Raw genomic sequence first — 23,420 nt, forward strand, 5'->3', positions numbered from 1 at the left:
CATTCCATGCAATGGGTTTAGTATTACCATGTCAAATGACATTGATTCTTTTACTAAGTTTTCTTTATTAACCCTTTGAACCAGATTTGTGGCAATTGTTAACTAAAAAGTTAACTCAAAGAATGGGAGGAAGTCACTTATTTCCATGTTACATTATACTTCCTTTCTAACCCAAAGCATACTGGGAGCCCTGGTACATGGTACTTCCTGTGTCTCAAAGATAGTAGATCTCATACACCTCATTAAAGTGATTACTGCTCAGAAGCTCAAACAAACAGACACCTTCCTCTCATGATGCACTGATAAAACGAGGCACGCGCCTCAGTATGCAGTACCCTGCCCTCCGCATTCAATGACAAGAAGCTTCCTCTTGATATATGACAGCAGCATGACTCTGCAATGGCTGATTATTACTTCACACTGACCCTTGTGTGTTAGACTTCCTCTGAAAGATGAATTTTGCACTGAGTTTAAATTGATCCTTTGAATGGTGTGACCCAAACACAGTCTCCTCTTTCAAAGAGTCACACCAAGCTGAAAAGCATTGTGTGGTGGACTCCTTATAGTCTTGTAGTAAGTTATAGACTAGTTTCAAGTAGGACTCTCAAATCTCATATTCTGATATATGGCATTTTATATCTAGATAATGATAATGATTTTCTCCTTTTATTTAGAACCTTGTAACAAAATATAACATTTTAATGTAGAAAATATAAAAAGGTAAATATAAAACACTTCTCAGCTGTAGTTGCAAACAAAATAAACACAGGCCTAAAATGTGAATATGGTCAAAAATATCAAAACCAAGCAAACAATACTCGTTTGACAACAAGTATATGATCACCCATTGATTCTTGGCACTTGGTAAAAGATGTTAGTGGTGTTTAAGCGTGTTGTGGCGCCTGATCTGTAGCATCGTTTTCAGTGTGTGTTTTTCTGGCCCGTTTTCATGCCCAAACCACGCGGCTGAAGATACCTTCTTTTAGCTACGAGCTCCTCATTTAGTCTTGGCTGGTTGGAGTCCTTTTCCTGTTGTCACATTCACTCCCATTCATGTTTGTTTGTGTTGTCTTCATGCAGATTTTCTGCCTGTGTCCGAGCCGTGCGGAAGAACGCAAACCGTTGTCCAAATGATGAAAAATATTGCCATCAAGAGTGTGATTTGCAGCACAATGAACGTAATATGAAAGGACAGCTGGTTTTCTATCATCACAGCAAACATTTGCTCATATTGCACAGCCCTGGTTTCAGGTCTGTTGCACCTCTGGCCACACCTAGCATCAAAAACAATGTGCTGTAATAGTGCAAGGCATGTCAGTCACCCAGCACGTTTATCCAGGTCACATGTTGTCAGGTCAGTCACTTGGACCATTGAACAACAGGTTTTTATGACTGCTTCACTATCACTTATACTTAACCAGCTTTGTCATTTGAGAGCTAATGTATCACAGCACTGGTGAAGCACATGAAACTTCCATTGCAATAAACATGATCAATAGACAACATGGTGAAGTGACTCAATCATAGGATTTAGTGTAAGTTACACCCAGCTATACTAACTACCCAGTTCTAGTTGATTCCAAACAAATTAGATTTTTCCCTCCCAGACATCTGTTTGCAATAGCAAATGTTAACGCTTTCATGAGCTCACTATAGGCTGAATAATTGCCATGTTAAATCAAGCAGTAACACATCAAAGCTGTAGATGTGACTGTGCCAAGAATGAATTTGCTACCAGGAGCGATACAGAATGTGTGAGGCATGTGGTTTATGCATCCTGAGTCTTCAATCTTTGATGCTGTTTGCAGTGACTGTGCAGGCGATTAGGGTTTGGCAGTTTCCTCAAATAGAGCGCACAGCTGCATAGTTTGACTCGAGCTTTCTTTTGAAGAGTGAAAGTTGATACTGTTGGTGCGAAGGAGCTCCAGCAGGCTTGTCTTCCCTGTCCTCAGCCTGTAGCAGGGAATTGTAAGTGTTCAGTTTGGCTGGTGTACAGTAGATCAGCTGCATGATGAGGATCTTCCCTTCACCTGTTCCTTTTGATCTGCTTCTTAGCTTTAAATCTCCTTTAATCCCTGGCAACACAATGAGGGGCTCTGTCTGTCCTCGCCCCACTGCTACTTCCAATTTGTTTACCTGCCTATTACACCTCCTCAGCTCTTATTAAAAGTTTAAATGAGATTTAGACATTGTGTGCGCGTGCCTGTGTTGGCTCCCAGACTGAATGCTTGAAGGTTCCTCGAGGTTTCCTGTCCAAAAGGCAAAAATTGAGAGCTGAAATATATGGTTAAAATGAAATGTTCAATATGTGTGTGTGTGTTACGTGTTGTTTATCATTTCAAGAGCTAAGACAATAAATATGGAGAACAGAGTTCTTCTTTTTGTCTCTCCGGGAACCACAAACTAATTACATTGCAAATAATTGTGGCCATTTTTTTCCAAGTCAAGCCAGAGAATGTGATTAAACCCAGAGGAATGCTGTGTGTAACAGAATCCAATTTATCATTTAAAAGAGAGGAAGAAGATGATGATGACAGCCGGGTGGACTGAGTGGATGTTAGCTGTTAGAGGTGATAGGCCAGGGAGGATGTCTCTGTGGTTCCTCGTTAATAATGCTCCGTGGCACTGCAGAGCATACAAGGACAGGGACTTGGTGATTAGCCAGAAAACTGCCTTATGCACTGAGCTCAGTCTTGTCCTGCCGGCGCACAGACATGCCTCATTTTTTATACCAGACACTTGCTCCTGCTTCAGGGGAACTGTAGAGATCAAAATAACAAGATAATCAGATGGAGTCAGAATTAGGGCAGGGCCTCTCTCTTATTCTCAGTTTGTGTCACTTCTTCTAGATCAATAGTTTTTGCCAGCAGTTGTAGTTTTAGCCTGAACTCCATTTGACTGTTTAAAAGAATAATAATAGTTGGTAATGGTATAATAGTTTTTACTGTAATGTTTCTGGCCATGGTACAATAGGGTTGGGTAATGTGACAATAAATGCCATGAGATGCTATAAGTTAGTCTATAGTTAGAGTGGTATCAAAGTAAAGAAGGACCTTGACTCTTCAGGACTTTCATTCACTGGATCAACCAAAAATGGATGTTCTGTCTGTTCTCAACTAATCCAGAAATAGTTTGACTTAGCTGAAGGTTTACTAAAGAGCTTTTTCTGGAGCTTTCAGTCTTCCTGGAGCATCTTACAGTCTTCATCAACAGATGAAAGGTTTTTTTCATTAGGTTTGCATTTGCTTTTGTTCTTGACCCAGGTGTTAAGGCGCAGACTGTGAATTGCAGCATCCCTGGTTCACATCTGGCTGGGACTTAAGTTGCATGCCATTCCCCCTCTCTTTCTCCCATCATTTCCTGTTGCTTTTTAAAAGGAATAAAAAATGCTCCAAAAAAGTATTTTACTAAGTCATCTTGGTCGCTTGGTCTCCTGTGCTGCTGCCTGCAGCTTTGACACGATCATGTCCGGGAGAGCTGGAGAGCCCCTGCACTTCTAGACACAGCAGTTCCAGACCCACCGTGTTAGATGTATGCATGTGCCACCACCCCCACCTTTTATTAAGCTATGTTACTGACACAGTATTGTTGCAGTATGCCACCAGTTTTACACTGTTCATTGACGTGAGCCACATGACGTGAGCCACACCTAAACAATAATAATCTTTCTTGTTACTTGTGCTTCTTTGTTGAATGACATTTAATCAAATGAATCTAGGCCGGAGACATGACAAGACTGCATAAATGAAAAGCAAGATCACTCTAGGTATTAAAAATGTCTAAATGTACAGTTATATAGATTATAGACTAAGTTCTTCATCCAGACGTAACAGTGAACGAACAAAATCGATCAAATCATTAACATTAAAACTCAAATTAGTGAATGCTATCTTAGGTATAACCAGCACCGTTGAGAGAAAGGGTTAACCCTAACCTTCTCTCTACATGGCTCTCGGTATAAAGTAGTCATTGACTGTTTTTTAAACCTGCACATGCAGGGCGATGTATCTCTTTTTATGTTTCTGAGAACCGCTCACACTCGACATTGCGCTTTATTGGGTCCAATGATAATGCACCCACCCAGTGTGAAGTCCATCAGATGAAAGATTGTTGAGAGAATTGAAGGACAGACATAAATACATACAGTGCTTAACAAATTAATTAGACAACCTGTCATAAAAATGGGGAAAGCACAAATATTTTAGAAATCTGTCAAAAACCTGTTTCAGACAAAACATTTAATTGCTTTTTATTCAGCAAATAACAAACTGGAACAATCAAATTGTCCGTATCCACATATATTAACCAAATATCTTAATATTTTTATGACCTCCGTTGCCCCTGATAACAGCTTACTGGCATTGTTTTTATGTACTTTTCGACAGTGTTTTTTGTTATTGACCCTAACCCTAACCCTTCCAAATAGTTTCTAGCTGTTCTCAGAGCCTTGCTTTGGATGAAATTTTTTTGTGATCTATTTTTGAATTTAATAAATCCCAGATCTGTTCAAAGGGATTCAAGTCCAGACTTTGACTTGGCCAGTCCATCAGTTCCAGAACTCCAGATTCCTTTTTGTTGGTCAAGTGGTCTCTGCACAGCTTTGCAGTATGCATGGGGTCATTGTCTCCTTGTTATATCAACCCCTGACCCATCAGGTTCAACCCAGAAGGGATTCCATGATGCACCTGTTGTGGTAGACCTTCTAGTTCATGATGCCGCCGATTTTAACTCATTTGCCCATGCCGTTTCCACAAAGGGAACCCTATGCCATAATGGAATGTAATGATTTCACTGTGTGTGTGCAGCGCCTCTAACATCAGAACGTTCAATTCAAACTTGGACTTGTTTGTCCAGAGTCCCTTCTTCCAGTCATCCACAGTCCAGTGTTTGTGCTCCCTGCCAGAGTTTAGGCGTTTCTGGATGTTTGCAGGCCTCGATAACGGCTTCTTAGCATCTATTCTTCCCTTTAAGCCCTGTTCCTTCAGTCATCTGCTTATGGTCATTCTGGACACTTTCTCAGATTCTGATCTAGAAACATTAATCTCTCCCTGAAGATCAGCAGCGGTCTGTAGTACTAGAAATCTTGAGGTGCCTGACACCTGCTTCAGTTAGCTTTTTTTTTTAAGTAATAAGAAAGAAAAGTAATAATTTTGCATTTAGAAACTTAACATAATTGAAAATACAATGCTTTTACTTCTGTGGTTACATACAGTATATTGCTGATGTAAGCACACAGTTGTACAGGAACAGACAACATGAGCAACTTAGATTCACCTATTGTTAAGCTGTGGTGACATTAGCTGCCGGTGAAGCTGCTCTGCATTTAGGCTTGAAACAGGATATGATGTCACAGCATTCACAGGATGCAATAAATACTGAGCAGAGCGGTCACAAACTGAGAGCGATGGTGCAGTTTGCAGTCAGGTCATGTTGTACTAAACATGGTGACGGTGCATCATTAGAGTAATGACTTGTATTTCAAACTGGCAGATCAAAGATAGGCCTGAGATCGCATCAAAACATGAAGCACATTCTTGAAATTGGGCTGCAGCTGAAATGAATGAATAAACAGAGCATTCACTGGATGGAAGGATCTACCCTGATGCACCCTCAGTCCATCATGTGTAGTTTGTTTACTACAAATGAGTGTTTTTATTCCAAGTAAATAAGCTTGCAGTCCTATGATCCAGTCAAACACGGTTAGTGGCTGTGGTGCTGCCGTCTTACATTACTGTCCTTGTGAGACATGGTGTAGCCTAGTGTTGTTTTCCCATGAGCTCACTGTCTGTGGGCAGCCTGTCTGGTTAATAAGCATGTCTGTGGCTTGACTCATCCTGTTATGCAGTAGAAGAGGAGAGACACTGCAGCATTCTTCAGTGCTGTCCACTCAGCAGTCTTACACTTTTACCTTAAAGTGTGCCGTATACATGTCTACATGTCTACATCTAAATGTGCAGCATGTTTTTATCTATGTCTGCCTGACATTTCTAGAGTCACAATAATCATTCTGTCATGGTCACATTGGTATAAAAGTATTTAAAATACTGCAGATTTTCTGACACTTTTTTCTTTTCTTATGAGCCACACACAACCAGCATGGACCAGCATGGTCCAGCCACCCTGCAGTAGCTTTCATTTTCACACTAGTTGAGTTTGTACATAAAATAACATTTGTTGGTTGAACTTAAGAGATAAGATAAGCTATACTTTTATTGTCCCCATGGGGAAATTTTTCCTGGACTCTGTCCAGCTACAGTTTACGGGTGTAAACAGAAAAGAGAGAACCAAACATATATATATATATATATATATATATATATATATATATATATATATATATATATATATATATATATATATATATATATATATATATATATATATAAACAAAAGTATATTAGAAATGCATAAATACACACACATGTATATATACATACATACACACATATACACACCCATAACTTGCACTCACTGTGTGGTAGACATGTGTTGATGTCAGTCACCTCCCAGTAGCAGCTCTCAGGTCAGACGTCAGTTTATAGGCACCCAGTGGTTGGTAAGTATAACAATATACAGCATGCTGTGAGACATATAAATATGTCTTCCATCAAAGATTCTGACATGCTGTCCATACTCTGATATCTGTCTCTTTAATATGTATTAGGCCATTGTTGCTGTTACTGTTGCACTGTTTTTGGATAATTCATTGAAATAACCAAAAACATACAGTGCTGTCTAGGTATTCATCCATTCACACTTTTTGGATGGAGAAATTGTAGTGTATTAATATATGCAGTATATTAATATTACAATGTGAAATAACATTTACGATGAGAGAGGATTTCATTAGAGTTATACCAGACCCAGAATATATTTGTAATTTGTGATTTTTTTTGTTTTTGGAAATGCATTATTATTGATGTTTTTCTCCAACATACCTTACCTGCAACTATGAGGCATATATTATTTGCTTCCGCTCGCAATGAACATGAAACTCTTATTCCAGCGTACCGTCACAAGTGATGGTCATACTGGAGGCGCAGTACAGGAGGTTTGACCAGTGCCTGCTTCAAAAGTATTTTAGCCAACTTCACCAACATTCAGCACCGATGCTGAGAACAGAAATGAGTTTCCATCACCCTCCTCTATTTCCCTTAAACATAGTTTTTATAGTGAAGGGAAGACCTTCTTTGTAAAGGCATCTTGATCCAGCAGACAATGTGAGATTAGACCCGGAGGCTTATCGACTGATAAGCGGAATCATTGCTGTTTATGGAACAGTCCTAGACTTAATCCATAATACCCAGTACTACACCCAAACATAAAGTCTGCACAGAAATGATTCATTTAATCACAGAGGTTCTTTTGCACAACTTGCCATTTGACTCACTTGTCCTTGTTTGAGGAGGTTTGTTGTGCTGTGAGGAACTGGTTTTGTGTGTGTAGTGAGAGTGCAGCTCAGCCCCAGTCAGTGAGTGTACCATGGGCCTTCTGCAGTGCTACTTCAGTAGAAGGCATCGGCTCTGTTAAGCACCTTTAAACTTCTATACGGCCAACCCTCAGGGATACTAGCTGCTTCTTTAAGACTTCTACAACTTCACTACACAAACACTCCTTCAAAGCATTTTTCTCTCAGGTCATCAGCTTAACAAAATGTTAAGACTTGGACTGAAATCAAAGGTTATACATGGTGTTGTGAGGTCAGTGTTGTCTGTCTGCTAACTGCTGTGTGGACTTAGCTTTACCTCGGTGAGGGTTTCTCATCACTCACTCACTCTGTGGCACGCAAGGTTGGTTCAGATCTACTGATTAAATGAAAGTTCATCAGCTGATCACGAGTTGTGCCCCGACCCCACGCTGATCAAAGTCTGGTCCTTCTGGCCAATCTGATGCGTTCACCACGTTCTTCATCTGTCCGTGCAGATCTTAGATTGGATGCTTCGTGGATGCATAATAGTTTTGGCTTACTGTGGTTTATTAGTTCTGCTTTATTTGTATAAGTACACTGAGCGAATAAACAAGTAGCCAATTGAGGTGTCCACACTGTGAGAGCGTGGAAACTTTGGGTTACACACACGGTTTTCTAAATAAATTTACTCATGTTGTCATTTCAAGCTGCCAACATGTGAAGTCTTTCGTTGCTTCAGCTATACTCGTTCACTTCAAGCAAGCAAACAAGCATGGTGATAAATGTGTTTTAGGCAGAAATTGGTTGATGGAATTGGCTGTATTGTAAAAGAGTTAAATACTGTACACAAGTAAATAAACAGTAATTGACCATCTTGATCGACACAGAATTTGCACATTTCTAGACTGATTTGTGTCAACACTCTTCTCGACAGGTGGAGCAGTCTAAGGTTCTGGTAAAGGAAGGAGGAGTGCATCTTCTGCTCACCATCGTTGACACCCCCGGCTTTGGAGATGCAGTTGACAACAGTAACTGGTGAGCTCAGCTATCTGTCATTGGTTCCTATAATACACAAAAATTGTATCACTGTACCTGACATTGATATGAATTATGTGTGGTCCTCAGCTGGCAGCCGGTCATCGATTACATCGACAGTAAATTTGAGGATTACCTCAATGCAGAGTCCCGGGTCAACAGACGGCAGATGCCAGACAGCAGGGTGCAGTGCTGCTTGTATTTCATCGCTCCGTCTGGGCATGGGTAGGTACTGCAGGGATCCTACTGATCACGGAATCTCTAAAATACCATGGAATTTTTAAAGCTGTACTTTAATGGATTTTACACCCCAGCTACTTCAGTACAACATAGCAATGTATGTTCAGACTTGTTTCACTTGCATTAGATGATAAACAAATGGTTTAGAGTAGAACCCTAGTAATTAACTGCTTCAGACTTATTGGGGCATTTTCAGATAGTTTTGAAAATCACATAAAAGTCTTTAAGGTTTTGAAGGGCCTTAAACGACACTGTTGAGTTAGACTACATAACTGACCTCTGTCGTCAGAAACAAATAAAGATGACTTGCCAGCCTACCCAGAATATATCCCTGACAAAGGAAGAACCAATCAGGACAGAGACTGCTCATGTGTCTTTACTATGGCCAGAGATAGTGAGTGGAAATTAAGAGACAGAAGTATAAATGGAACAAACTGAAAATGTTGGGGGTCACATATGGGGAAAAAGTCAAGTCACCTAATTTAGACATTGCATTTGAAAATGACAGAAGTTGACCAAAGAGCTGTGCAAGGCGTGAAAACAAGCAATACAGATCTAGAACACAAACAATGGGACATAACAGAGACTTATGGATGTTCAAATGCAGAAGGAATAAGAGGAAAGAATTCTGGATATTGTTCGCAGTTGGAGTAAACTAGAGCTAACCACTGAATTGATTTGCCTCTCACAGATAAAGTCAGAATGAAAAACGAGTCTTCAGAGCCAGTATTTGGCTTTGTTTAGCTGGAGAAAGTTACTGGCCAAGTGTAAGTATTCATTCAAGTGAATGTATTTATGGAAAAAAGAAAACAGGGCCCAGGATAGATCCCTGGAGTACACCACAGGACATGCTATAGAGGTTGAGAAATTGCCCAAATTGACCTAAAAGAACCTGTCAGAAAGGTCAGAGGTCAGTACTCTTCTTCAGGACTTTCATTATGAGGCTGTTTTTGAGGTTTCTCCCTCACCTCATGCATGGGAAGAAATAAGCAACAGACCTGCTGATTTCAGCTGTTGTGTTTCAGCGTTACTCCCCTGTTGCCTCATTCTCTGGCCAGCAGTTAAGCAGTCCAGACCCAGCCAGCTCTGCCTGTGGCCTCCTACCAGGCTACCAAGCAGGAATAACACTGGAGTAATCTGTCCTGAGCTTGTTGACCTGGAGACCCCATTCCTCCCATCTGTGTCTTGGCTCTAGCCACTGCCAAGCATACACACACACACAGTTGCCCTGGCTGCCTTCACACACTAGGCCACACTGTGCTGCCTACAAAAAAAAAGGTGGTTTCGCTGTTGAGCCTTTTGCCCACAGTGACCCAACGTGGATTACTGACCGCAGCCTTGTTGTCTTTCTTGGCAAATGAAAAGCACCATATGGCCCCATTAATTTTCAACACCTAGCCTGGAGCTGTGTGTATTTGTAAGGGTGTTAGGGTTGCACTGAAACATTAGACCAGCATTGGCCTTTTAATAAGTGTACAATTAACAGCACAGACTACAGGGGGTTATTAGGCTGTTTGTATTTAATCCAGGCCTTTGCAACAGTTTAAGACTTTCAGTATATGTATTGTCATGTAATCGCATTTTCTGCTGCTTTTCTCTTTTACCTTTGATAAATTCTTCTCATTAGTGTCCAGGGGCCGGTTTTCCACAAATTTCTGCATGTAGTCGAAACCTGCATCTGAACTACATTTTATTATGGAGAAAAACTGGTCTCATCAGAAGGGACAAGTGCATGTTAAATGATTAGTAAATAAAAACAAGCCTTACAAATGTGTGTAACATTTTGGGGCAAAAATAATTCAAATGTGCCCACATACAAGTACCACCGAACGTGAATAAATATTAAACAATTCAACAAGCAAACATCAAATAACTGTTAGAAATATATGTAATCTCCCACTTCAAGTTGAAATGCTTACAGGGCATGTAAATTTATAAATGTTGGTGGTTTTTTTTATTGTCAAATCAATGTGCGCAGATCACCTGATACGTGTGGATTGGATTGCATTTGTTTGGAGTTTTAAGACTTTTTTTCATTTATTCAAATTCGCTGATGTCATTTGTTGGACAGTGTGGTCACATTTTTTTACTAGAACAATAGAGTTCTAGTTGCTTGCCATCTTTGAAGTGGATATGCAATCCCAACCATACAAACTCATCTGCTCCTCGACCGTCTTTACAGAGGTGACCTGAAGTTATGGCCTTCATGTAGTATGTTGTTGTGGAAAATCAAACAGAATTGATGCGCAGACGAAGAAATTATGCTGCGGAATTATAAGATAAGATCAGATACTACTTTTATTGTCCCCGTGGGGAAATTTTTCCTGGACTCCAGCTGTAGTTTATATATATATATATATATATATATATATGTATATGTATATGTATATGTATATATGTATGTATAAACAAAAGTATATTAAAATATATAAATACACACATGTTTATATACATATATACACACATATGCATATACATACATACATATACACACCTATATACAAGAGAGATGTAAACAGATTATATTGCACGGATAGGAATTCATTGCTCCATGTATCTTATTGCACAGGTACTGTTGGTTGTTTACTAATTCAACTTGTTTACTGGGTTCTCATTTATTAAAAATATTCTTCTTCAGTGCAGCTGCATTAAGAATGCAAGTAAATGTGCACTGTTGTCAAAGTGGACCATCACAAATACGTACAGTTTGAAAACCATTAAGAATGTAGCAAAGGTGTCGTGTGATTTACTGGTGAACAGTTCAGTGTTTTGTTGAAAAATGGATTATCAATACATAATGTATTGCATCAGCTGATTGTGCATCAGCTGTTTTTTTTTGTGTGTTTTTTTGTAGTCAGTTCTTCTCATGAGGAAACAATATCCCACAGATTGTTGGTGGTTGAGGGTTGGTTTTGTTATCACTGGCTTCCTGGATTATTGTGGAAAATTTGCAGTACGTGCAAAACAACAGAAATCTCTTTATTTTAGGCATTTTGTAGGTTTGGACAGAGCGCGGATAGTGGTTTTCTCCTGCTTCCAGGCATTATGCTAAGCTAAGCTAAACAAGTCCTGTCTCCAGCTCTGTACACGCAGACATGAGAGGTATTGATCTTGTTATATCACTCATGGAGAGAAAGCATATTAGTCAATTTCTCAAAATGTTGAACTATTCCTTTACATGTAATGGCACCAATATAAACTATTAGCAGTTTAAATCTAAAAGCTATTGGTATCAGCCCTCAAAACCTTTTTCAGTCACATACAATAGTAAAGCATTGCAAAGCATTATGAATTATAATTTGAAAGAGGATTTTCTGAGTCCAAACAGACAGATTTATAATGCTGTCTGGTCCATCCAGATGTTCAGTCTGAGGTGAGCCAAGCCATGAAACATGACTTTCAGCCCTGTGTGTGGTAGCAGCTCCTCTTACACCAGAGCCATACACCGACACGCTGACCTTTCAACTGTCTCTTCTCTTTGCTTCGTCACCAGACTGAAGCCCCTCGACATTGAGTTCATGAAGCGGTTACATGAAAAAGTAAACATCATCCCCCTCATCGCCAAAGCCGACACAATGACTCCCGAGGAGTGTCAACAGTTCAAGAAACAGGTGTGTGTCGCTTCTGACTGAGTGGATGTATTCCTGTTTGTCTCGCATCAAGCATGATGTGTTCAAATGTTGTTTGATCAGAGCACTCTGGTCATGTGGCTAGATTATTCAATGACAGGTGTCCTTTCAGTACGCACCCACTGTCAAGTACAGTCGACATCTGCTTCACTAAATGCAGTGCAATCATTATTCATGTTCTTTGGTCTCCATTTGTGGTTGTAGTTGACAGTTTTATTTCCACTTTTTTTGCTCGATCAGAAACGTGCTGAAATAGAAAGTTGTGTTTCTTTGTTGTGAGGGGATCTGGCTTTTCTGAAGCCATCAAAAGCTCTTCATTCTTCCACCCTCATTTGGCTTCTTGTAACATTTGTGCATCTGGTTCTGGAACTGTATAGATCATTGCACAGCACTAGATGTGATTTTCTAAACAAAATGGTCCAAACTCAGTGACACCTTTTATTGTGGACAACCTATCTTTCTTTATTTATTTTTTTTCTTTTATTGTGAAAATAAGTATTGGAGCTGTTTATTTTAAGCTGTATTATTTAAAAAATGCTATCCAGTGCCCTCAAAGCAGCCTTAATATTTGATCAACACTGACAATGAACCAGTGCTCACTTATGTTACAACATAGATTATATGATGGCTTTAACTGACATCGTATTTACCGTGCTTTTTTTACTACTACTTTTTTTGGACTGGATATAAGATCAGAATACTGAAAACAGTCAGGTATCTATAATTTAACACTGGATCAAAGACTTAATGGGTATTCAGACCAAAAACAACACTGAGTTAAGAGAAAAACCCGGGTTTGTGGAGGCCAGTTGTTTTAGGTACTGGTGAACTGATTAAATGCATTCCAGAAGTCCAGTTTGAGTAACAGGTCCATACGTTTGAAGGCTTGTCAGACACCAGAATACTGCACGTCCTCTGTTTCAACCATCGCTGGACAAACAGTAGAATTCCTGCCTGTACATATGTGATTTGCTACCACAGCGTTCGGCTGGATGAGTTGAGCCAGGGTCAACTTTTTTACAGCCCGCTGCATCAGCCGCCCTGCTGCGCCAGAGCAGCAGCCGCGCTGACATGACTGACTGAGCTGAGATTTCTTTCAAACAGTGACGTGTCTGTCTGAACATTGATACAGTGTTTTATTAATTTAATCCTAATTTAATGTAGGCAAAGTTCGTGTGTAGACACAATTTAGGATTGGTACAGCTCATTTTGTTGTAAATAGAAGTGACTGTTTATATTTCTCAAAGTGAGGTATTGAGAACAGTATTGCTTTAGCGTTGGTACAGAAACTCAGATATTGCCCAGGCCAATAAAAGCAAACAGGATTTGCAGTCACTTGTGACAGCAAATCATCCAGTTTATTTATTAAATGATACATCAGCAGTCCCAGAAACAGGGCACAGGAAGTTCAAGTCAGATTTTCCACCACTGATGAAGACCTCTGTTTGCTTTAGTGTTGTTGTGCTGTACGCTTATCAAAATGTTGGATTTCAGAGAGCTGTGTAAGTGTAGCCCACTGTATTGATACAGCATCAATACACAGTCATATAGTGCCCGTGTGTGTCTGCTGAATGTATACTGTCAGTAGGTTCTTCCTCCCGTGTGTTGTCGACTAACCTCCAGCGTGACTATCGATGTTTCTGGACCTGTTTGTCCCACATACAGCTCACTCTACCCATCACCCATCACCTCTCATGCTGTTTTTCCACTTCTCTCTGCCTCTCGTTTCCTCTGTGCTGCGTGCAGATCATGAAAGAAATCCAGGAGCACAAAATCAAAATCTATGAGTTCCCAGAGACAGATGATGAGGAGGAGATGAAGATGGTCAGGAAAATCAAGGTGTGTGTTCTTAAAGCAACCCTCAATGAAACTTTAAATAAAGCGGCCTTTCGATACGTGTCATTCATACTATGTCTACACGTGTGTGTCAGGGCACGGCCTCAGCCTATAGTGTATTTTTAGCCGTTGTGCGTGAGCTATGCAACAGTTGTGTCCCCTCCCTCCTCTCTACAGGATCGTTTACCCTTGGCTGTAGTCGGTAGCAACACCATTATCGAGGTCAATGGAAAGCGAGTGCGCGGCAGGCAGTACCCCTGGGGTGTGGCTGAAGGTAAGAGGTTAAAGGTCAACTGAGCCCAGCTGAGTCTCGCTCTCTCAGACAGACATGCAAACACACCAGTATCTGCACAGTTATTGAATTATTGAGCATCATGTGTAGATGATTTGCAAAGCAGTAACACGATCCATGTGCTCCTGTTTTGCTCCCATCCCAATATTCAGCACGCACACACACACACACACACACTGTGGAACTGTGTTATTGCCACAGCTCACACTGTGATAGTAGACAAGACAGAGATTGCATCAGCATGAAAAGACCAGATTATTTTAAAGCCAGCTCTTTATTTGTTTATTTTCTGTGGCTCACCATCGGCTCTGTGTAGACGGGCCACTCGCTCTTTAGCAGTGCTGGGTCCGTTCATTGTCAACATGGTGTTCAGAGTTTGATAGAAACATGAGGATTCAATGGATGGACCGAGCACGTTTGACAGGCCTCAAGGATTCAGTGTTTCAGTGAACAACAATGAATGTAAACAGAACTGTGTTTGAATCAAAAGAAGATTATAAGATTACTCCACAAGGCACCTTTAATACATGTGTTTCTAATCTGCTTAACTCCTAAATGAGCAGATGATGAAACATCTATCACATCATTCATGTAATGTTCAGTCATGTTTCATGTCATGTATGAACTGGCTTCTGTTTCTTCTGCTGCCAGTTAAACGACTTCTCATGAACAAAATAAACCTTTATGAAGGAAACACAAGCAAGCGAAAATGATAATATGAACGCAAAAAACAGTGTTCAGCACAGGATATGAGAGTCCTGTTTGACCTGACACAGGAAGTTGCTGTCACGCTGTGGTGAGACGTATGAAACATGACAGCAGATTAAAGCAATGAGGACACAGTCACCGTGAGAATATCTGTACTGTAGCTAATGGATTGGAGACAGTGAGGGGAGCACTCCAGGCCCAACAGATTCTGGTGTTATCGTCTCAGAGAACAGCAGCAGCTAAAGATCTGAGTACAGTACAGCCTGGTGGATGACCTGTAGGAGTGCTACTATGAAACTGGTTTGCCACTGGTGTTTGCCATCCATGGGGAGTGAGTTTTGGAATACCACAAATGCTTTTGGCTCCATGTCAGCATAAATATGGAGAGAGGGCGGGAAAGAGAGAGGGCAAGGTCCCTGAGAAGCTATGCAAGTCACTCTACCACAGCAGTCCAGAGAAACCTCAGGGGACTGTGGTGAGCTTCACTGTAGGAGGGACGCGTGATGCCACCTGCTGGTGGCTTCTGGTGCTACAGTCGTCCACATTTGTGCTGCTGCTGGATGTCTGCAGGAACTTGTAAAGCCCGATTGAGTCTTGAGACAAATTAGTCGTGGAGCCACCAAAACCAACAAAAGGCAGATAAATGAGACCAAATACTTCAGTAAATAATCCAGTTAGTGAATTAAAGAGATCCTTAATCATTAGGAAAATTGGAATCATTGTAGGATAATGAGTAATGTTGCCTGGGTAAAAAAGGGAATAAATAAATGATTCAGTGTGTGCTGAATAAACTGAGCTAGTAAAAGATAAAAAGAAAAGAAAAACAGTTTGAATTGATTTAATCAAACGACTGATGAATCATATCTTTTTAGACCAGGATATGAGCGGATGAACACAGCATGCATGTTGTTGATTTTCAGATTTGTTTTCTTCAAATTATCATATTATTATTATTATTACTTATTTGTATCCATTGCCCTTATCTTGATATCTTGATTTACGATTTTCTCTCCTATTTCATGCTGTATATATTTAAGTTTTTTGGTACATTGACATATTTTTATTGCTTTCTCTCACAATGAGACACTCATGTTATTTTGCTAATACTTAAAGCTTGAATTCGCTGGTCTTTTACAGCTTGGTTTGTATTTGTGCAGCTCTGCCTAATGGTTCTTTTTGTTATAGCATTGTACTCAACTTCTGAGACCTCAGAATCTTGCAGCATCACTGAAAAGAAGCTCGGTTAAGTCATGAGCAACAAGAGCAGTCAAAGGATCAGACAGGCTGTGGACAAACATCAGTTAACTGGAAGAGAAAAGGACCATACTTATTGTAGCTGGGATTATACAGACACCTTCATTTCAAGTTTTACCTTCAAATAAAGTGGTCTACATTATCTGGCTGTACAGTTGAGTTATCCAATCATCTGACTGCTTGTGTGTGTTGCCCTATTTTTAGCAGCAGCGGCATATTCTGAGAGCAGTCATCTATTACGATAATTGTTTCACTGTCGCTGTATTCAGGGGATCAGTTATGCTCACATGCTTGTTGTATTTAAACGGCTGTTTGTCTCTTCTTACAGTGGAAAATGGAGAGCACTGTGATTTTACAATCCTGCGGAACATGCTCATCAGGTGAGCAAAAACACGTTGTTTCTTCTTCGGTACATCTGTAGTGTTATCCCATTGACTCCACTAACGTTTAAAAAAAACAGAAAGGCTACATCAGATTTATCAGTCTATATCTCGAGTCATGTCTATCTATGAGCCAGCGCCTCTCAGGGATAAGATGTTTTCCTTCAGTTCTACGTTCAGTTAACCTCACCTGTGCAGGTTTAATGAAGATACAATTTCCAGTCCAGAAGTGACCAGAGGGAAAAAATCAAATCAAGTTTTAAAAAACACTCATTCGTACTTGTAGTGAGAGTAAAAGTGCTGTTTTTCTTCACTCTTGTTGTTTTCCAGGACACACATGCAGGATCTGAAGGATGTGACAAACAATGTTCACTATGAAAACTACCGCAGCAGGAAACTCGCTGCGGTCACCTACAATGGTGTGGACAACAACAAGACCAAGGGACAGCTAACCAAGTAAGTTCAGCTGTCCAGTATGCACAGAACTGCAGCGTCCATGCTGCTGAAATAGTTTGAAGTGATGGGATAATGTTGCTGATTTGGCTGCCGGCTCCATCAGCACCCTCTGGCAGCTCACTGACCGTAACCATGGAGGAAGCTACAGTTCAGAGGTCGAGGCCTGCGGCGACTGACCCACAGATTAAAGCTGGCAAGCTGTCACTTTGGCAGTCCAGCCTTTTAAACCCATTCCTGGCCCAGACAAGCCAGCACTAACCCCCCACTAACTGGCCACCAGTATCATTTGTGTCTAATCTGACCATACTAACTGAGGCACCATCTGACTCCTAATCCACCGGCTGCAGCTGTCAGTAATCAGCAGCACTCTCACAGACTAATGCATGGTTCACGGCGGCATGCTAAGTGTCTGCGTTTGTTTGTTTTTAGACCTGAGACGGCTGACGGCATGTAAGTGTTACTTCACTTCTTTAAAACCTCTCCAAACAACTCATTTTCTCTCCTGTCTCTGACCTTTCAGTTTCCCTGCCTCATAAGATTTATTCTTTTTCACCCGCACCCATTTAAAATGTGTATGTGTTTAATTGACTCATTGAAGAATTGTGACGTTTAGTGATCCTGTTTGGCCACATGTTGCATAATCTCATACCAGTAGAGACAGCTAATACCATCAAAAAATGTCAGAACTTGTAAGCTGGCTTGGCTACTTGCTTTGCAGTTTCATTACACATGTCTTATTAACCAACCTTAAGATCTTACTGTGCTGCTCCTGTGCAACTAATAGCTAAATACTACAACCCAGAGTCAAGAAACATTGGGATGCTTTGGAAAACATGGATAAAACAGAATGTGATTGTAAACATCTGCTGATTCTGAATTTGATGCAGCAATACATTTCAAACGAGTTGGGACAGGAGCAACTTAAGACTGGGAAAGTTGTGGAACGCTCCAAAAACACCTGTTTGGATCATTCCACAGGTAAACAGGTCGACTGGTAACAGGTGACAGTATTATGATAATTGCATTTAGTATTAATAATGAGGATTTTATTAGCCTCCATTAGCATTTCTTACTAACGTCAGAAAAGTTTTATATTCACCCAAAAGGTGAGCTGAAGACATGCAGTCAAGTTTGTTTTTCAGCTGGACAGCTTGTCTAGCTTGTTGTCAGGACTTCAGGTCACGGTTTGTATCAAAGTCAGGGTTTCTTCTCCCACAACGCCTGTTCTCCTGACAAGCCCCTGTCACCTCCCCGCCACGACCCTCGCTGGAAGCCCTCTACTACAGAAAGCTTCCAGGGAAGGCGAGCAAGCCCGGCCTGTCCTCCTTCTCTCCTCCTGCCTCTTCTCCTTTTCATCACTCTGCAGTCACAAAGACCTGGGGGGAGGGTGGGTGTGTAGTGGTGAAGTCCACCCAGCCATGTCACGGATGTATGACCATCCACATACCCTCCACAGTCTGATGAACACTGGCTTGTGTCTCTAGGAGTCCTCTGGCCCAGATGGAGGAGGAGCGACGGGAGCACGTGTCCAAGATGAACAAGATGGAGCAAGAAATGGAACAAGTGTTTGAGATGAAGGTCAAAGAGAAGCTCCAGAAGCTCAGAGACTCCGAGGCTGAGGTGAACTAATGGGGGTGTCTTTGTTGTGTCTTAGCGTGTGTTCCGCTGTGACTGCTCGGTTAACCTGGACTCTACCCTGCTGTCCTCGCAGCTCCAGAGGCGTCACGAGCAAATGAAAAAGAACCTGGAGGCCCAGCACAAAGAACTGGAGGAGAAACGTCGCCAGCATGAGGAGGAGAAGGCCGCCTGGGACGCCCAGCAGAGGATTCTGGAACAGCAGAAACTAGACGCCTCCAGGTAAACATGCTGTCACACGTGATGATCAGTGACGGTGTATAGATTTGAAGAGAAGGAAATACAGACTCCATTTGACTGTAGACTGAAGATGTCACACATACACAGCCTTGGAGAAAAACCTGACAACAAACTGTAACCAGAAAACCCACAACCTGAACAATAAAAACTGACAATTGTGATTTAATTGGCTCCATTCACTCAGTACAATAGGAAGTAATAAGACAGCTATTTAGAGGAGAGATCCAACATAAATAATCAAAACAAAAGCCCCCTCAGAATCCCACATTACCACTTTGATTTCTTTTATGTCTTTTCTTTTATGACTTTGGAATGAATTTCATCGCAGAGGGATGTTGCAGCACTGGTTGTAGCGTCTTCTCCAACCGTCACACAGTGCAAGTTGTCAGAAGATTGTCTTAGCCCTCCAGTAGCCTTTCCTCACCACTGTTATACTGTGTGGACAAGTAAAAACTTACTGCAACACATCTGAGTCTAGACGCTTTCATGCCACAGGCAGGACGTCCACTGGTGCTCCTGAGGGTACAATATTTACAACTAGAATATTTCATTTAAATTGTTTTCATGAACACTAACTACCACTATGTCTTATCCTGGTTTTAGCCATGTTCAGGATATAAAAATAATAATAAACTTTATTTATATAGCACCTTTCATACAAAGTCAAAGTGCTTTACGACAAAGAAATACACACACTGTCCTTCACATAAAGGAGACATAGAATGGACATTAAAACAGTGATAGAAAATGAATGTATAATAAGATGGAGAATAAAACCCACTTGATAATAAAGCAGAAATAAGATGAACAATAAGGATGAACATAGATTAGAGAGAATGCATAAAATAAGATGGAAAATAAAAGCCAAATTAAACCAAGTTGAAGCAGAATACATGAAATACAATTTTAAAAGAAATGCAGCACTTTCTAAGTTCGAGGCAAAGCACGTCAAGATATTCGGGCCTGTATCAGGAAAGTCATACTTAGTTAAAGGCTGAAGTGAAGGGATCTCTCTTTTAGAAATAAGCAGTGAGCTCGCTTCCCTGATGGCTGTAGGTTGTGTGATCAAGAGCTTTATTAATCTGAAATCCCATCATGCTCATTCTCTCTCATATTTGTAGAGATTGTAACATTTGTTTTCTCATAGTGATCTATAATATATGGAACATGATGGTGTTTTCTATTTTCCCCCAACCTTTTCTCTTCATGACGTCTTAACACATTTTTCACTGCTCCTCTGTCCTCTGTTTCCAGGACCTTGGAAAAGAACAAAAAGAAGAAGATATTTTAATAACTCTGGACGACTTTCCTGATCTTACAGTGTATTATTTTTTGCCAAGCTGCCAGCCTTGATTGTCAGAAAATCTGTCAATCACCTACATCCGCTGTTTGACCATATTACTGTGTAATAATCAAGTGAAAGCCAGGGGGCAGTAATGTCTGGACTCTGAATTTAACCACCTGCTCTCTGCTCATCCTCATGTTCCTCCCTAAAGAACTGTTAATATCTCTGTATTGATTCAGTATACTGTCCTGTTTTGGGCCAGCACTCAGAAAAACATGTATGTTGACGTAGAAAACATAACTGATGTTCTGACTGGAGGGCAGCGTTCAGAGTTCAGTCATTCTTTCCTCTTTTCTTCTTCTACTTTGGGAATGTTGGATGCTGCAGGGCTCTGTGCTGCATCCTTTTAATGCCAAAAAACAAACAAAGGGGTCAGCCTTTCACTTCCTGCACACTGGCAGACGCGAAAGGCTGAAGCTCACCTCAGGCACTGTTTTTTGTTTTTTTTTTAATATATGTATATGTATCTTTCGGTTGACTTATTTAGGTATCACATTTAATTTCCTCCCAAGATGTTATGCTCTTCCATCTCCTGTAATGTAAATTGTATAACAAGGAACTGCAGTGTTTACTTCAGCCATGTGTAACATTTTCTTACTTTTCCTTTATTTCTTCTTCTTTTTTTTGTATTGGCCCTGGCATTGTTCATTTTTCATTTAGTGTTTTTTTTTCTCGCCCTGCTCTTGGAAACCAAACATGTATTCCTGACTTCACTCATGCTGAGTGTAACAATGTAAAGAAACTGCTCTTGAAGTGCTTTTATGTGACTTTACTTTAACTTCTTGTGCAGATTCTATATAAAAATGTTTTCCAGCAGAATCAAATCTTTCCGGGGGCAGGATGGGGAACGCTTGTGTTGGGTGTTGGTGGATGTCGGTAGCTGGAGCTGAGACGCTTCAGTCAATGCTTCAGTCAAGCAGACAGCGGTGAACCCAATAACTGTACCAAGCTGGCTTTCTTTACATCACATTTAGCACTGTTGGTTTACTGCATCTGTACTTTGTAATGTTTTGTTTTTATTGTACAAAGTCACATAATAAAATTGTGATGGGGAAAGATACAGATGATCTTGGCGAGATGTTTGGAAAATAAACACTGATGTGATGAAGTATGGGGATGCACCTGTATGTTACTGGTGAGCATGTTATTCTAAGACCACCTGCTGCACTCACCACTTTTCTGCTCTCAGGCTTTCCATCGGATGGAACCTGGCTAAGAGTCCAGCACTGATGGTGGGTGAAAAGGCCTGGCTCACAGTCGGTGGTCCAGTTATCCCGAAGGTGTTGGATGGGGTTGAAGTCAGAGTTCTGTGCAGGCCAGTAAAATTCCTTCACACAAAAACTGGAAATCCATATGGGCGGTAAACAGTCTTCCCTGAATTGTTGCCATAAAGTTTTAAGCAAACTGTATCACAGTATGCAGCAGCATTAAGGTTTACCTTTATTGGAGTAAAGGGTCCAAAAAACGCCTGTGTCCCTGTTGTCAGTTGTCAAATGTTAGTGTACGCTAATCTACAACAATGCAAAATATTTCGATTTTTAGAAAAACGTATTGCTGTTTTTAACCAGTTAAATATGTTGGCTTCTTGTTTACGAAGTGCAAAAATGGTATATAAGAATAAGTGTACAGCACATTCTGTGTAGTTAGTATGTAGTGTGGCACTGGAATGCAGAATGTGTAAATCAGCCCCAGACCAACAGTATGTCCAGACATAATAAGCATGTCATGTAGGGAGGGAGCAGTTCGTTGCTAGAAGCACAAAATGTTTCTTGAAGTGTTCAAGAGACAGGAAATGCAAGAAAGAGACAACTATAAATATGATAATTGGAAATACAAAGATCCACTTTGACAGCATTTCTGGGATTCAAAGTGAAGAGTTAGAAGTTTGAATTGAGACCTTAATGATGTTTTGTTCCAGCAGGTGGCAGCACTAGACAGCGCTGACGTCCCTCTTGCTGACAGATTCAGGGACTTTCTGTGCTTTTCATCAGCCTTATCAGTGTCTGAACTTTCCCCATGACCCAGCTGTGTTTGTCTTGTTGTACTTAAAATCTTAATTGTTCTTGGTAAAAGATTCACAGCTAGATTGTGTTGTTGTAGCCTTTCACCTACTGAAAAGATCTCCCTCTCTATCCTCCTGCATTCTGCCTTAATAAATTAGATTAGAGACTATCAGGAACACAGCGCACCTCCATCTGAGAGTCACTGAGGTCATAGCTGCCACCTTGGCACTGATGACATTCAAGGTTTTTAGTTATTTATTTTAATTCCTTGAACATTAACGTAGGGGGTTGTTTGTGGAATTCTGAGAACACTGTGGGCACTTGAGGGGCTGCCAGCAGTCATTCAGGAGGTTCTAGGGATTGTTGATGGTATTCCAGGATTCCTTGGGGGCCTACTAGAGGATTCTTGGGATATGGGAGGACATCCTTTTGAGGCTCATGTGGGTAACGGGGGATTCTTGAATGAGCCTCTTGAGTTATTGTGGGAGTTTCAGGAGCTCTTCAGGAGATTCTAGATGTTCTTGATGCATTGTTCTAGTTCGTGAAGGATTTTTGAGGCTCCTCGGATCCCTGAGAAGATTCCCGAGGTCCTTACTCTATGGAGTTGTAAGGATTCTGTTGAGGGTGTCAGGACAACTTAACGTTCTGGGGGTTCATGAGAGGATTCCAACTGCACATAATAGGATTTCAGGGGTTCTTGGCGTTAGTTCCTGGGTTCCTTGTAAGGGTTACGTGAGTAACAGGGTATTGCTGAAGGAGCTCTTTGAGTTATTGTGGGAGTACTAGGGTCTCTTAAGGGACTCTGGTTCATGAGTCCTTGAGGTGATTCTTCAGGTCTTTTAAGGCTTACAGGGATAACAGAGCATTCTTGATTCGCCTTGAACTCTTGTGGGAGTTCTTTGGACTTGTGGGGCTCTAGAGGTTTATACATTTTAAGGGGTGAATTCTTAGGGAGGTTT

At 40.8% G+C, this 23,420-nt stretch overlaps 1 protein-coding gene across 2 annotated transcripts in view; it reads left to right on the forward strand.

Moving 5' to 3' along the window:
• Window positions 1-21,518, forward strand: part of LOC121620175 (septin-7) — a 38,274-nt gene extending 16,756 nt beyond the window's left edge. Inside the window, exons 5-15 of one of the 2 annotated variants that reach the window (XM_041956148.1) lie at window positions 8,343-8,443; window positions 8,534-8,668; window positions 12,177-12,294; window positions 14,059-14,151; window positions 14,326-14,422; window positions 16,731-16,782; window positions 17,113-17,238; window positions 17,668-17,688; window positions 18,723-18,858; window positions 18,950-19,095; window positions 20,368-21,518. In XM_041956148.1, the coding sequence (XP_041812082.1) occupies window positions 8,343-8,443; window positions 8,534-8,668; window positions 12,177-12,294; window positions 14,059-14,151; window positions 14,326-14,422; window positions 16,731-16,782; window positions 17,113-17,238; window positions 17,668-17,688; window positions 18,723-18,858; window positions 18,950-19,095; window positions 20,368-20,404 (1,062 nt within the window). In that variant the 3' untranslated portion in view covers window positions 20,405-21,518. The remainder of the gene's footprint in view (window positions 1-8,342; window positions 8,444-8,533; window positions 8,669-12,176; window positions 12,295-14,058; window positions 14,152-14,325; window positions 14,423-16,730; window positions 16,783-17,112; window positions 17,239-17,667; window positions 17,689-18,722; window positions 18,859-18,949; window positions 19,096-20,367) is intronic. The other variant, XM_041956149.1, reaches the window with a different exon arrangement.
• The last annotated feature ends 1,902 nt before the right edge of the window (window positions 21,519-23,420 follow it).

The sequence above is a fragment of the Chelmon rostratus genome, chromosome 16, assembly GCF_017976325.1.
Source record: "Chelmon rostratus isolate fCheRos1 chromosome 16, fCheRos1.pri, whole genome shotgun sequence".
Lineage (NCBI taxonomy): Eukaryota > Metazoa > Chordata > Actinopteri > Chaetodontiformes > Chaetodontidae > Chelmon > Chelmon rostratus.